The sequence below is a fragment of the Alligator sinensis genome, unplaced genomic scaffold (genome assembly GCF_000455745.1).
Source record: "Alligator sinensis unplaced genomic scaffold, ASM45574v1 scaffold2023_1, whole genome shotgun sequence".
NCBI classification, from domain to species: Eukaryota; Metazoa; Chordata; order Crocodylia; family Alligatoridae; genus Alligator; species Alligator sinensis.
The window spans coordinates 109,329-124,402 of record NW_005843382.1 but is presented as its reverse complement, the minus strand read 5'-3'; the positions used below and the strand labels follow the sequence as shown (position 1 = coordinate 124,402).

The 15,074-nt window shown below is 40.1% G+C and overlaps 1 protein-coding gene across 3 annotated transcripts in view; it reads left to right on the top strand.

Annotated features, from left to right (window-relative positions):
* The window catches only part of LOC102386728 (probable phospholipid-transporting ATPase IIB), a 66,908-nt gene that overhangs the window by 48,962 nt on the left and 2,872 nt on the right, over positions 1–15,074 (top strand). For 2 of the 3 annotated variants that reach the window (XM_025195066.1, XM_025195064.1), the window contains 4 exons: positions 805–913; positions 7,073–7,130; positions 7,800–8,003; positions 13,087–13,119. In XM_025195066.1, the coding sequence (XP_025050851.1) occupies positions 805–913; positions 7,073–7,130; positions 7,800–8,003; positions 13,087–13,119 (404 nt within the window). The remainder of the gene's footprint in view (positions 1–804; positions 914–7,072; positions 7,131–7,799; positions 8,004–13,086; positions 13,120–15,074) is intronic. The other variant, XM_025195065.1, reaches the window with a different exon arrangement.

Genomic DNA, 15,074 nt, shown 5'->3' with positions numbered 1-15,074 from the left:
ACACTTTAAAGAAAGTAGACAAGGCTCCAGAAAAACCTGCAGCCAAGACTCCTGAGAAGACTCCAGCCAAGAACCCTTCAAAAAGTCCAACCAAGAGCCCTTCAAAACATCCAGCAACGTCTCCTCAAAGAAGTCCTTCCAAATAAATATGATTGCTTTGGTTCAGGAACTAATCTCCCATTTATAACATTGTTTCCTATGGGAAAATCAGTTCCGAGTTGCAACGTTTGGACTTAAGCCATGGTTTTCAGGAACCATTTATGTCATAAGTCTGAGGACTGCCTGTATATTTGGTTTCAAATCCAGTAATTCTATATCAGGATGTACATACTGGTAGTAACAATCTACCCCACTTGTGCTGTTAAGACTTCTTAACCACCTTTGAGGGACAGGACAGCACTTGTTTCTATATTATTTTTAATAATGATGCTAAGAATTATAAACTTAAATGCTATAGTAAGTTAATTGTCACATCCTTTGTCATCAAAATACTTTGTTAAATGTACATCACTGAGTATGAGGCTGATTAGTATGGTGACTGATTAATCTAAATTTTTGTTTGATATATTTGCATCCATAATTTTATACAGTTTTATACAACTGGCAGCTTTCAGAAGCTGTATGGAACTAAGGTTTTAAAATGGGTAAGTTAGCATTAGCCAAGACATGTAAGTGGATTGCTTAGAGTTTGTCAGGGTAACCATATTCACTCAAAAGAGCCATAAAATTATTTGAGATTAATAAATTAGTTTCAATGGGTAGAAATGAATCATTTTAACAATTTTATTGTGCTTTTTTCCTCAGGTATGCAACTATATACACTATGTTCCCGGTCTTCTCTTTAGTGCTGGATCAGGATGTGAAACCAGAAATGGCATTGCTATATCCAGAACTTTATAAGGATCTCACAAAGGTATAAGCCACGTGTTTGAATATGAATACTTATTTTGGCTCTAGTATCTGTTGAAATCATGACAGGTTTTTATATTTACTCTGTGGAGATATTCCAGATAAGAGAACCTATAGATAGTGTTGTACAAAAGCCTGTGCTGCGTGTAGTGCAAGGTAACAAATGTCTAACTTGCTCTTTTAAATAAAATGTTTTAGCAAAATCAGCAGAAGTCAGGCAGACTGAATTAATCCAAATAAAATTGTGCATCAGTACTACCTTAAAATCATTTGAGATCACACTTTCTCTTACTCCCAAACAGGATAGTCCTTTCCATCTTGTGCACTATTTAAAAAACTGTCAAACAGTGCTATTTCTTATAAAAACTTAACAGTTAACAGCAATAAAAGTACTTTAAAAATGAAAGACTAATTTATTGCTTTATATTTCAAATAGTCTGTGTTTGTCCTACTTTTTTTGCATCTTGAAAAAAAGGTCATGAGGATTTTAAATGGTAGTTGTTGCCCAGTTAGTAGGCTGAGGTCTCTACCCTGGAAACCCCAATCCTTGTTTAACTCCTCAATGTTGTATAGTGATATGGTTAAATTAACACTTTTGAATGTCTGGTTCCATTTATCTCATCGAAATTTACACAGCGCTAGGCCATCTGATTTCCAGGTGTTCTTATTTTTTAATTATTTTTTTAAGTCCAGTGAAATAATATACATTCTGGGAGGCTTTCAGGTTTTAAATTATTTTTTAATTTTATAATAAAATTTTATGGAGAGGTTGGGTTTTAAATAAAGCTGATGGTTTTAAGCAGAAGTTGATTATTTCTTTGGAATAGGGACTGCATTGTCTTTTGCACTTGAAAGTGTGTAGCACATTCTGTATACCAGTTAAAATAGTCATTTCTCTAGGGAAGTACAAATTTAAAGTATTTTTTAAACTTGAATACATAGTATACAGCATCCCCTGTAGCTTCTATTTCATCAGGATGTTTTTGTGCAATGTACAGTAAGTACACTGAATTTTATAATAATATTAACATTCAACACCAATAGCTCAGGTGGCTCCTTTGAGATGGGGAAAGTATTTGAGAGCTTTTTTTTAATTTGCAATCTGTTAGCTACTCCTGGAAATGTTTGTTCTCTTGCCTGGTTCCAGTTCTAGTACTGTTAAGCCATTTAACAAACAGCCCAGGTTATATGATAGCCAGCAATTTCTAAATATCTGTGGTAATAATAATTTATTTTTGTTTCAGCTCCACTAACAAATTCCTTATTCATAACCCAGCTTCTGCTTGTGGATAAGGTTTTCATCCTTTGCCTTATTTAGTGTGCAATTTTGTATCTCAACTGTTCCAGTAAGAAATATTTATTCCAAATATCTCCTATCATCTATTATCCTGACCTACAGTTGTATTCTCAGTAGTTTTATCTGGTGATAAATCTACCCTTCTTTGTTATCCAGAACTTTAACATTATGTTTAAAAACTTGAACACAGCTGCTGCAAAATAAAATATTTCCTAGTTTTCTAAATGCTGCTGCTCACTGATCTGCTACTCAGGTCACCCCAGATGAGAAGTGGTTTCAGGGCTTCTGCTTCCTTGGCCAAAAGAGATTGGATGCATCGGAAAAACAAATCTTTGCCTGTCAGGAGTTGTGTCCTCTGGAAAAGAAAATGCAGGCTTCCTGGCCAGTAGAAACCTGGTTGGAATTCAGCAGCCAAAACGTAGTAATGAAAGAGAGAATAAAAACTGGGAAAAACAGCAGTTCCAGACCAAATTCCTTATTTTTCATTAAGTTGGATAACTGCATCATAGTAGTCAATTGAGCTGCTCTGCTAGCTCCAATTGTTTCTCAGTCTACCAGTTCCAGATTCTAGATCTCTGCTTCCTGCCTTCCTTTCAACTTACATTTTGTACAGTAACTGACACATTTGTAGGATGTTGCCTCCTGATTTAATGCAATGGTTCTCTTTAGAGTACAAGCACCACTTTAAACTGTAGTGTCTTTGGCCTAACTTTAGAGGTTGCAGGAAGTTTTCAAAGTTAACCCCTAATGACTATACAAAGTCTATGTTTACCCTACAGTTCTGGGACTCTGGCTTCATGCTTGGTAAACTTTCATCCTAAATAAAGTTATCCCAAAGAAACCTGAAATGCCACAACTTCTTTTGTTCCCCCTCAGAAGCTCAAGCTGTGCAAATGTACCTCTTTCCTAACATAGTTATGAATAAAGCCTCAAAAGTTAATGTGTATGCCAGCATCTCCAAAGACTTCTCAAGTTGTAGGGGTTTATAGAGACATTCTCAGAGCCTGATGGACCAAACTCTTCAGAATCTTTTACTTTAAATTTAAACTAGGGTGTGTTACTTTTTGGGAAAAGGGAACTATTGGCATTTTTACACGTGTTCCCAGACATGGCACTGGGCACTTTAATTAGCGAGCCACACTAATTTCCGTGCTCAGCAGACTCAGTTAATCAAGTCTGCTCTGACTCACTGGATTTCTAGCATGTCGGAGCAGGCTCTGTGCACATGTATAGGGGCTCAATTGTTTTCTCATTTATTTTACTTTAATTAATATTTCAAAGCTTTCAGAGCCTTCAGCCCATGCTAGTCATCCTAGGAGAGCTCAAACCCACTTGCTATTACCAAAGATAGTTATGACCTTTGTCATTCAAATCTGCTGGTGTTATATGAAAGGAGCTGATTTCCAAAGACAATATTTGTAGAAGGTAACTTAGGATGTAGAAAAGCATTACAATTCTATCAGTAGAATTGTTTTTAGTGTGGTAGAAATGTTTAGCATACATGCATTCACAGCACTTAATCTGGTCTAAAAATGCTGCACGGGGTGGAAAGTTAAACCCAGACTGACAAAGTTTAATCTTAGTGCAATACGGATTAGTCAGGTTAACAAAAGCTTGTACACTTCCCATGTTGGTAGAAGCTTTTCTGTTGTCCTCCGGGCATTGCTTCTCCTCCCCTCTCCCTTTCAGAGAGGGGCAGTCTGTGACTCAACCGGGGTTTGGTCTGGCTGAGTCACAGACCAAACCCCTTCCCCTGTCATCCCTGGGGCCCAAAAAGCCCAGACCTTCTCCACAGCCCCAGGGCTGTGCAGCTGTTACCTCCACCCCTCCCCAAGCTGGTAGGAGAGCCACCTCCAGCTCCCCTATACCTACTAGCACCCTGGCAACATGGGGGCTGCAGGGGCAGAGCTCTCAAGTGCTGTGTGGGGGAAGAGCCTCTCCTCACTCACAGCACTTGAGAGCCTGCACCTGCAGGCCCATGCATGGAGCTGTGAGTGCTGGCTAGAAGTGCTGTGCAAGGAGAGCATCACTCCCTCGTGGCACTTCAGAGTCCTGCACCTCCAACTCCTTATGCAAGGCTGCTGGCACATGCTTTGAAATCAGGGAGATGCTCTCCCTGGCAGGACTTAAGAGTCCTGAGCTCTGGTGGCGGTAGTAGGGCTTCCTGCAGCCAGAACTCCAGGGTCACTGTCATGAAAGTCCCCCACTCCATGGCAAAAGCCCCAGCTTCAAAAGATAAGAGACCCCTTGAGGTCTGCTCTCTGATAGCCTGACAGCTGAGAGGTTGGGAGGGAGAGGATGTTGTTAAGAGTGAGGCATGGTCCCTATGGGCCACAGTCAATCAGCCCTGACTTGCTCCCGTCATGCGGCCACCTGTCTCCAGGCATGCTGGGATGTGCGCTCTGGGCCCTCTGGCTGGATGTCATCTGTAGCACAGTGTCTGTAGCTTGCCTGACCTTCAACTGGTAGTATTTTCCACTGCTTAGTCTAAACCGTTTAATTTCCACTGGTTCATTTGAATGCTTATATGCACCCATAGGCAGAAAGACAAATTATGCTTTTCTTAAAGCAGAAGCCAGAAAGCTTGAAGGCTCTAAATTCTTGGGTTCCATGGCTTGGCACCCACAGAAGTATATTTCAAATTGATAGTGCCCATAATACTCCTTTAGGAAATAAAAATGAGCATGTGGGGAAACTTGAGAACTACTGAGTAATATTTCTGGTTAAAATATTGTGTGATCAGTAATGCACAAATGACTCATGTTTTACAAGATCTGTATTTGGCTCTAGCATTACAATGTAATTCTCTTGTGAGTGTTTGTTGTAGACGCTCATGATCGTATTGCTTTAGGATCATGGCAATATGAAACAAACATCTTTCTGCATATCCCTTTTTATATTATAGACACTAACATAAATCTTTGCCAATGCTATGCAGCTGAATACCTCTCCTACTGTTGCTTGCATGTTGACATGGGATAGGAGTCAGATTCTCATGGTTTGGTTCATTTTCTGGGACGTGCTAGCGCTGGAAAGGTCCTGTGGAGGGGGAAGAGGTGCAATAACCCAGGCTGCTCTGTCCAGAGAATCGGAACAAGCTGGCAAAGTTGAGAGAGAAGGTGAGAGCAGCTGAGGATGGCTGCATCCCTCTACCTGGGTTCAGCACCTCTTCCACCATGGCACTTGTGGAATCCCACCCATATATCCCTGATGAAACTCAGAGGATAGGTGCCATTGCTCCCACCACAGGCCAAGGTATGAATCCCCCTCCGTGTGCCAGGTACCTTCAAAGGCATAGAGGTGCACGAATTCCACACCTCTTTCTAAACCCATGCGGGTGAATTAAGTCCCAAGATACTGTTTCCGTAAACTTTTTACAACTATCTCTGTGCACTGTTAATCTGTGGGCCAGAAGGGCCATGCTCACATAACATCCAGGCCTTTATGTGAGATCCATACCAGATTCTTCTTAGAATGTCTCTGTTTCCCTTTGTTTGCTGTGGATATGTTTTGTGATGGCTGTATAATCATTTAGATAACTGCATTCAGTGTGCTCTTACCTGGACTAGAAGTTTTCCATATTTGCCTGCTTTGGTACCACTATTACAGGCAACGTGGAAGAATAACAATTTCCCACCCTTAGCTGTACCAGTCCAGGAAAGTGCTTTTTAGTCTCAACCCAGAGCAATAGTGGGTTAATTTGTGGCTGGCTATGGCCATGCTGTTTTGAAATACTTCTCCCTTTTGAGTGGTGATCCATATTTTTGCTGGTATGATTTGCCTTTTTCATGGGCACAAATAGTTGTTTTATGCCTCCTTTTATTTTCTGTGTTTGCACTTTCTTCTCTATATAGAGTCCAAATCCCCTCACACGATGCAAGTCCTAGCACACACAATTAGTCGCATTTTATTTATATAATTTGAACAGTTCATTTTGATTGGGCCCATGGCTTGTTTACTGTCACAAGAAGACAATATTTCCTTATTGGGTTAGGAAATCATCTACGAGCCTTTAGTGTAATAAGCCATATTATGTGTTTCATTTGGCACTGTGGGCACTGTTTCTTAGCAAATAGCTGTCTGACATTCAAAATGGATAGTTAGAATATACTAGAGCATACTAACTACAGTTTTGTTTTATGTTTTGAGATTCAAGTTGACAGTTCCAAACTACTGTTTTGCTCTCATGTATATAGCAAAGACAACGGGTATAAATACCAAAAAAAATAAGCAAACGAGTAACATTTTATTGTAACTAGCCCTTCTGAAGAGAGGAAGCAATAGCAGTGCAATCTAAAATGTAGGTCTTCTATTTGTTCCATTATTGTACCCCCAATATTGGCCTCTCCACACAAATCCAAAGCTAATCATAGATTTCATAGACATTAGGGCTGGAAGGGACCTCGGAAGACCATCGAGTCCAGCCCCCTGCCCAAAGGGCAGGAAGTCAGCTGGGGTTATAGGATCCCAGCAAGATAAGCATCCAGTTTGCTCTTGAAGGTGTTCAATGTAGGTGCTTGAACCACCTCCGGTGGCAGGCTGTTCCAGACCTTGGGGGCTCGGACAGTAAAGAAATTCTTCCTTACGTCCAGCCTGAAACGGTCTTGTAGTAGTTTATGACCATTCAACCTAGTCTTCATCCCTTGGGGCGCTCTGGTGAACAAACGTTCCCCTAGATACTGAAGCCAGTGGAAACTTTACAGCCCAGATCACATGAAAATGCTCATTACAGTTGTAAAATTAAGAGGTTATGCCTTGCAAAGTGTTACTGGAATGTCTCTACAGTGCTGAGCTACTTTAAAAAATCATGGATCAAGTAGATTTTTCTACTGTACTTAACTAACCTGACTTAACTGTTTCCTTTAGGGAAGATCCTTGTCTTTTAAGACCTTCTTCATCTGGGTTTTAATCAGTATTTACCAAGGTAGGAGAGATCCCTAATTTTACTGAACTAAAGATTTTTTGTCTACTATTAACAATATTGTTTTTCAGCTCCAGGTTAAATTCCCAAAGCTTAAAATTTCATCAACAGTTATATATATTGCTTTCTTTTTATCTCGTAAATCGATATTCTAGCATTGTGCCAGGCCTATTCAGAATGCAGCATGGATTGGTATTTTTATTGATGCATGTCGCCTAAAAACTGACCTGTTTTTAATTAAATGCTAATCCAGAAAAATTTTAACGAGTGCTTATCACGTTGCATATGGTACACAGTAGTTTTCTTTCATGGAATGACAGAAGTACTATTTTAAAAATCTGAATTATGTAATCAGTTAAAAGTAATTAAGTTCATTTTGTCTAATGCTACAGATAAATGAGATATTGTTGAAAATGTAATTAATGGTTGCTCAGATATATTACACTAAAATGTGTTTAATTTTCTGATAGTATTATTTTATTATCTTGCAGTCTTGTTCTGGTTTTACTATTGTACACACAGAGTGGAAAAAATATTAGTGATAGTCTCTCATAAGAAATGAATGGAGAAAACTTTCAAATTAACTGATCCAGTATTTACCTCGCAATTGAAAAGAACACCAAACCAAAATATAGTTCACAATGAATCTATAACTTTGTGTGCCTTTTTCAGGTGGTATTCTGATGTATGGAGCCCTGCTGCTTTTTGAATCTGAATTTGTACATGTTGTTGCCATTTCCTTTACTGCCCTAATCTTGACTGAGCTCTTGATGGTTGCACTGACCATACGAACATGGCACTGGTTAATGGTGGTGGCTGAATTCCTCAGTCTTGGCTGCTATGTGGCCTCCCTTGCATTTCTAAATGAATATTTTGGTGAGTAGCAATAGAAAATCTTTGGCTCAGCAGGTAAGTTTTCTAAAATAGTTGTTTGTAATATTTTTTCACATGTTATGTTGCAAATATTTATGTATTTTTGTGAAACCGCTTCAGTGCTTAAGACATTTCATGATAAATTCTAAAATACTTCCTTCATTTCTCTTCAGGATTTGTAGCAGATTTTTTACATAGTTTATCTATACAACCTTTTACTCAGTGTGCACATGCTTTTTCTCATTGTGCTTCATTTCAAAGATGATACAAGCTGCTGTCATCTTGAATCAGCTTTGAATCATTAAAGTTAGAGTGATGTTCTAGCCATGATGGTCCAGGAATTATATGACAGGCAAGGATTTCTTAGGGTGATAACTTTTATTGGTCCAACTATATAGTTGGGATAAAGTTAGACAAGTTTTCAAATGCAAAGCATTCTTCCTTGCCTTTAAGTTGTTAGATGGACAGTACTGAAATTGTATGCAGTTTAATAAAAAACATCCTTAAAAGCACCAGCTTTCAAAGCTCTTATAAGGCAGATTTAAAACAGCTTTTGGATATTTGAATATTTTTATTTCTGTAAGATAAAAACAGTTCTGCAATGATAAATAAAGTATTAGCAACTTAAGATCATAGGAAAATAGGACTGGAAGGGACCAGGAGATCATCTAGTCCATCCTCCTGCTCAAGGCAGAATCATCCTTTACTAAATCATCCCAAATGTCTATCTAACCTGCTCTTGAAAATTTTGAGAGATGGAAGTTGATTTCATGGTTCCATATGAGATTTTTCTATAGGTAGATGAAATGCATGTTCATGTTCAGTAATTAATATTCAAGTGTATTTGATAAGGTGGCAGATACCATTCCAAAAGACACTTTTAAAAATATTTTTCAAGTATTGTTTTAAAAAAATGTTCCTTTATAGCTAGCAAAATTTCCTCAGGAATATTATCATTAGCTAATGTCTGATAAAGGAAAGATATCTGCCTGTTCAGCTTAGATATGACCTGCAGTGGATGTTTCTTAATCACAGTATGTTATAATGACTGATGGCAGTGGTGTTTGGAGTACAGTGCCACTTACTCTAAGCATTTTCCACATACAGAAGTCCCTACCCTAAAGTATTTGCAGTCATATTCTCACTCCAGACTAAGACAATATTAATTATTTTATTTGCAATCTAAATCAGCTAGCCTCTTAAAATAAGACTAGTGCAGTAAGGCAGCATTTTGCATGTGTATTTTTAAAGTTATAGATAGGTTTTTGAGGTTGCCAAATTTTGGACCTTGCATGGAGCTGAAGGTTTTATTATCTTTATTCCTGGAAGAAACCAGACCGAGTGAGGTCTCCTTAGATCCATCCAAGAGCATTAAAGCTAAATAAAGCATTAAAGTACAGAGCTAAACTAGATGGATTAGCATGTAAGACAGGTAGTTTTGTTGTAAAATCCTTTGCAGCAGATAGTTTCAGAGGTAGCTCAGGCTTAGTTTTGTTTCTCTTAAATTATAGCGTGCCTTAGTTTTGTCTCAAGGCCCTACTAATACATCTAGGAAAATGCTTTGTACATCACCCTGCTGTACAAGGCATACTTTGTTATTAAAATGCACATGGTAATATTTGAAGTACATTTCTTTGAAATTTGACTGTGTGAGAAAAATACTCAATTTGCATGGCAAAGGGAGTCAAGGAGTATACATTTTTTAAATGGAATTTCACAAGCTTTGCCTGGGATCTGAGACTCTAGATGGACTCTTTCCTTCAACTGTGTTTAACTTAAATTATCCCTCAGTGGTATTTCTGCTGTTCAGCCACCAGTACAATGGACATTAAGAAAATAATTTTGGTGAGGATAATACAAGAGGAATAGAATCCAGCTCCCCCATCTCTACTCTGCAGGCCCTTCAGTACAAAAAGGAGTAAAAATCACTAAAAACGTTTGTCAGTATTTGTCTGACATCAGATAGTCTATAGCTAGGAATGAATTAATGCAAGTAATATCTATTGAGTAAAAACTGCCATTTTTTTCAGAAATGAAGTCTTTTTTAAGCATTCTTATGCTTAAGCATTAACTGGCAGATTGTAAGTACAGCTACTCCTCGCTTAACCTCGTAGTTACAGTCTTGAAAAATGTGACTTTAAGCAAAATGATGTTAAGTGAATCCCGTTATGTCACAGTAGTTATCTACCAGCAGGCAGTGGCCAAACAATGTTATAACTGAACATTGCACAACTTTAAAAGAGTATGTTCTCTAATAGGTCAGCAACGTATTAACAAAACAACATTAACTGGAATGATGTTAAGTGAGGAGTACCTTTATTAGAAATGTCTCCTCTTCTTTCTCTCTCTCAAATTCCAAATGTTCTCTTTTAGCCACTATACACATATGTTATGTAATAGCTTGTGTGACTGTCCGCTGTGGTGGGTATTCCAGTTTCTCACCATAGCTCAAGAGAGTTGCATGTTAATGATGTTGCCATGAGCATATCAATTTTGCAATATTGGTCTTCAGTTCTGAATTCTTCTGGCTCTTCCCTGATTGGGCTTTCTCTTTGTTTTGTTTCTGAGCTGATGGTAGACAGCGATATTTGATAGAATGCACTTCACCGTACTCGCATATATTCATATCATTAGAGTAGTTCCATTTGATCATGTTTGGTTTTGATCTTCCACTTTGCACACAGGCAATTTAGGCATCACCATGGTGGCCAGTGTAGATCTACCTCTCTTGGAAGGTCCTCCTGGGGTTCCGGGTCCATTTCAGAACACCTGATTGCACATAATCTTTCCTTCCATAACCTCAGTCATGCCCTGTCAGCCATCATATTCAATAGCGCAACAAAACTCTTTCATACTTTAAGCCATTAGGTATCAGGTTGTGCAATACCAGCCAGTAAGCACATGCTATCCTTTGATGTTGACTTTAGACATCCTGGTATGTCACGACAGCTGTTGTTTAGAACTGGGTCTGTTTTCTCGGCATTGACTGATCATTCTCATACTGGACATGCATACTCTGCAGTGTAGTAACACAAGGCAACAGCAGTGGTTCATAATAAAGCTAGGTTCACTCCCTGCTTTGAGGTGAACAGTTTTTAAAGTATGTTGTTGTGGGTGCTAACTTTCCCTTTCATCTTCTCTACGTGTGCTTTGAACATAAGTGTTCAGTCCACTGTAACCCCCACATACATGGGGTTTAGGTGATTAGTCAGTGAGATTCCATCCCAGATAATGTGTAATTTCTGCTTGGCTTCTCTGTGGCATACGTGAAAAGCTGTGACCTGCATCTTGGTTGGGTTGGTACAAAGCTGGTTCTTACTGTAGTAATCTGAGAGAGTGCTCAGTGCACATGTCAGTCTGGTCTCGATAGTGATAAAGTTTTTCTCTTGTGATGTGATGCATAGATCATCAGCATATATGAACCTCCTTGTATTACTCTACATGGTTTGGTCATTGGTATATATGTTAAAAAGGATTGATGCTAGTACACTACCCTGTGGGAGGCCATTTCCAGAGGCTCCGTTTCTTACACAGTTCCATGTAAAAATGTATATTTTCCAAAAGAGATTGCATGAGCTGCACTAGATGGTAGTCGTACATCATATTGTAGACTTTGGCAAGCAGGTTTCAGTCGTTGACTGTGTCATATGCCGCTAATAAGTCTACAAACACAGCACCTGTTATCCCTTTCTCAGGCCCATCTTCTGTATGCTGTATGATATTTAGTATTTGGCTCTTGCAGGACTTTCCTGGTCTGAATCCAGCTTGTTCTGTTATTAGATGTTGTTTGATAGGAGGTGAAAGGTGATTGAGAATAAGGAATTTGTGAAGTTTGTAAAGATGGCACAGAAGTGACACTGGCCTAAAGTTCTCTGGGCCAGATGCATCCTTCCCTGGCTTTAATAGAGCTATTAAATGGGCCTGTCACCTTAATGTAGGTATTCTAAGGGTTGATGAACAATGGTTAAAAACGGCATTATACCCATAATTTGATTGTGGGATCAAGGGTTTTATCTGCTTTGTGCATATGTCTTCAAGTCCAGCTGCTTTGCTGTTCTTAGTCCAGCATCCAGTTCATCCATTGTGTATGGCATGCTAAAATGATTTTCTTCCAGATCAAAACAATTAATAAACATAAATATTTAAGAAACATAAATACGCTTTTTGGCTGGTGATGGCCAGTGTCTTACACAAAATAGGTATTGCAACTGTACACCAACCAAAAGTGTAAGGACCTTCGTGTTTCTCAGTAGGACTCCTAAAGGTGTGGTCACTTAATATTGAAATATTTGCTGATCAAATGGAAGCAACTTAGTTGATAAGTAAACAGTTATGTGACTTTTGCATCTAGATAACTTTACATTAGTATTCCATATATTTTGTAGGGAACTTATATTCAGCTGAAAATTAAAAATGGTTCAGTAATACCAGTTCACAGGTTTTAGTAAAGACATGTGGGATATATTGCACTGTATGTTGTTCACTGATTAATCTGAATATACACGCACATTTCTTGTTTTACCACACCAATTCAATACATTACTTTCACTTTACCTGTCAAACTATCTTTATCTGTCAAAGTTTGGAAACTTTCAGGGTATTTGTTGGTAGCTAACTTGACATTCCTGAAACAAGTATGAATTAAGATAGTGAAGCCCATTCAGCCCACGGTTAAACTAATTTATATACCTGGGGAAGACAATCCAGTCTGATAGTGCTGGATTTGACTAATATATGCACATAAACGATGTTCTCCTCCATTTGTTTATACGAACAAGAACTTTTAACTAAAGCAACATTATTCTTTTATTATGTCTTTTGAACAGACGTATTGAACTTCTCCAAGTAATAAGACATAACCTAGTATAATTAGAAAGACCCAAAATATTTGGCTCCATCATGCAGCATCTCACTGGTAATGACTATTTTGAATGACAGTTGCAGGAAGCAGTCCTCCTATTAACACCACTAATCATATATTTATGATCTCTCTCATATTTCTTTTAGTATAGTTGCTCTTTTCTAGTTTCCTGTTTTATTTCTATAAATCTATCCTTTTCTCTCTTATTTGCTCTTTTTTAAACAGGTATAGGCAGAGTGTCTTTTGGAGCTTTCTTAGGTAGGTGGAATTAGTTTCCTTTAAGAAAAAAATTTAATGAAGAAACAATCTCACTAAAAGGCATTGCTATTTCAAGTGTGTATGTACAAGAAAACCCTGGTTTCTTAAGTATGCTCACTTACACATTATGTATATGGATAGGAACATATTTGCCAAAGGTTTTGTGGCCTTTTCTTGGGTTAAAAATCAATCATGATAATTTCTGTATTTGAAATGATTTGGTGGAGGGCAGAGGGCAGGGGCTGGGGAGGAATGGTAGCAGCATAGAAACAGCATCCAGCTCCCCAGCCCTGGCACAGCTACCCTTCAGCTTCACCCAGCCCCCTGTTCCCCAGATGCAGCAGAAGCACAGATTCCAGCCAGAAGGAAGTTGTGCCAGGGCTAAGGAGCTGGAAGTTGCTTTCATACTGCTCCTGCTGCCCCAGCATAACTCCTTTCTGGCTGAAGCTGTGCTCATACCACAGCCTTGGGGAAGAGGAAGGGGGCTTAGGGAGATGCACAGCTTTCAGCTCCCTGGCCCCAGGGCAGTTTCGTGCTGCTCAGCCCTGGTGTATGTACAGCAGAGATGGGCAAAATTTGGTCTGCGGGCCATATCCAGCCCCACAGTTGATTATGTTCAGCCCACAGCACCAGCAGAGGCTAGAGCCATCATCAGTCTGTAGGCCAAATAGACTCAGTTGACAGGCCTGAGGGTGGCGGCTCCAGCTTCTCCTGGTGCTGCAGGGGACCCTGGATGGAAGCAGGCCAGCCCACCCTCCTGGCACTGCCCAGCAGCCTGAGAAATGGAGTCTGACCCAGCGGTGCCAGGTGGGCAGGGCTGCTTCCACCCAGCATCCCCTACAGTGCCAGCAGAGCCCCAGAGCCCTGTCCACCTGCCCAGCACTGTGCAGCAAGGGGGGCGGATGAAAGAAGGAACTAAACCCCAACCTTAGCCCCCTCCAACCTGGCTCCATGGGGGCTGAGAATGCCATGGCCCTGCCTCTGGCACAGCACAACTCTTAGCCGTGTTCCTGCCAGCCAGTGTCAGCCAAGCTGGAAAGCGCAGGGAGGGAGACGGGAAAGAGCAGAGATAAAACGCTACAGCCCAGGTAGGATTATGCTTTCACTTCTGCTGTGGCTCTTGCACCATCTTTGGCCCAGCTGCAGGGAGCATGTGTATGTGTATGTGTGTGTGTTTGCATGAGCACACAGCCTGCAACAGCTCACCAAAATTCTTTAAGTGGCCCTCCAACCCAAATAATTGCCCATCCCTGGTGTACAGGGACAGGCAAAGCCTTGAAGTAGCTCTGCCGGTCATATGTTGCAACCCCCTGTTCTAGCCAATACAGAATATTTAAAAAAGAATTGAAGTGTCTAGAATTGCTAATTTAATCAAAATAATGTGAGTCACCCTGTGTCTTCAAATAATTACGATGAAGAACCAGAATAATTTGATTCTTCTGACTTGATCTTTATTTCTACCACCAACATTTCTCTGTACATCACAAAAAAGGCTTGGATTGCTGCTCATGGCAATAACTAGAGGTGCACCAATACATAGATCTGATATCGCATTGGCACCAATATAAAGAAAATTGACTATATCGGAAATCGGCCTGATGTTGCCAATAATTTGCATGCATGCAACAGCAGCACAGCATGTAGGCAGCGAAGAGCACAGCCTGGCAGCTTGAAAAGCTATGTGCACCTGGTAAGTCTGTTGTGGTAGAAGGGGAGGGGGGATGGAAGGGGCATGGGGGGGCAGATCAGTGCTCCCCCACAGTGAGGGAGGGAGTGGGACAGCACCTGCCACTGCACACACCCCAGGAGGGCACTGGGGAGAGTGGGCATATGCCCCCGGATAGGGGCAGGGCGGGCTGCCGCTGCAAGCTGAGGGCAGGGTGGCACTGGGCTCTTTCTGGTGTACGTGTGGAGCCTAGGGCTGCACTCAAGAAAGATGGCTGTGATGTTGGGGC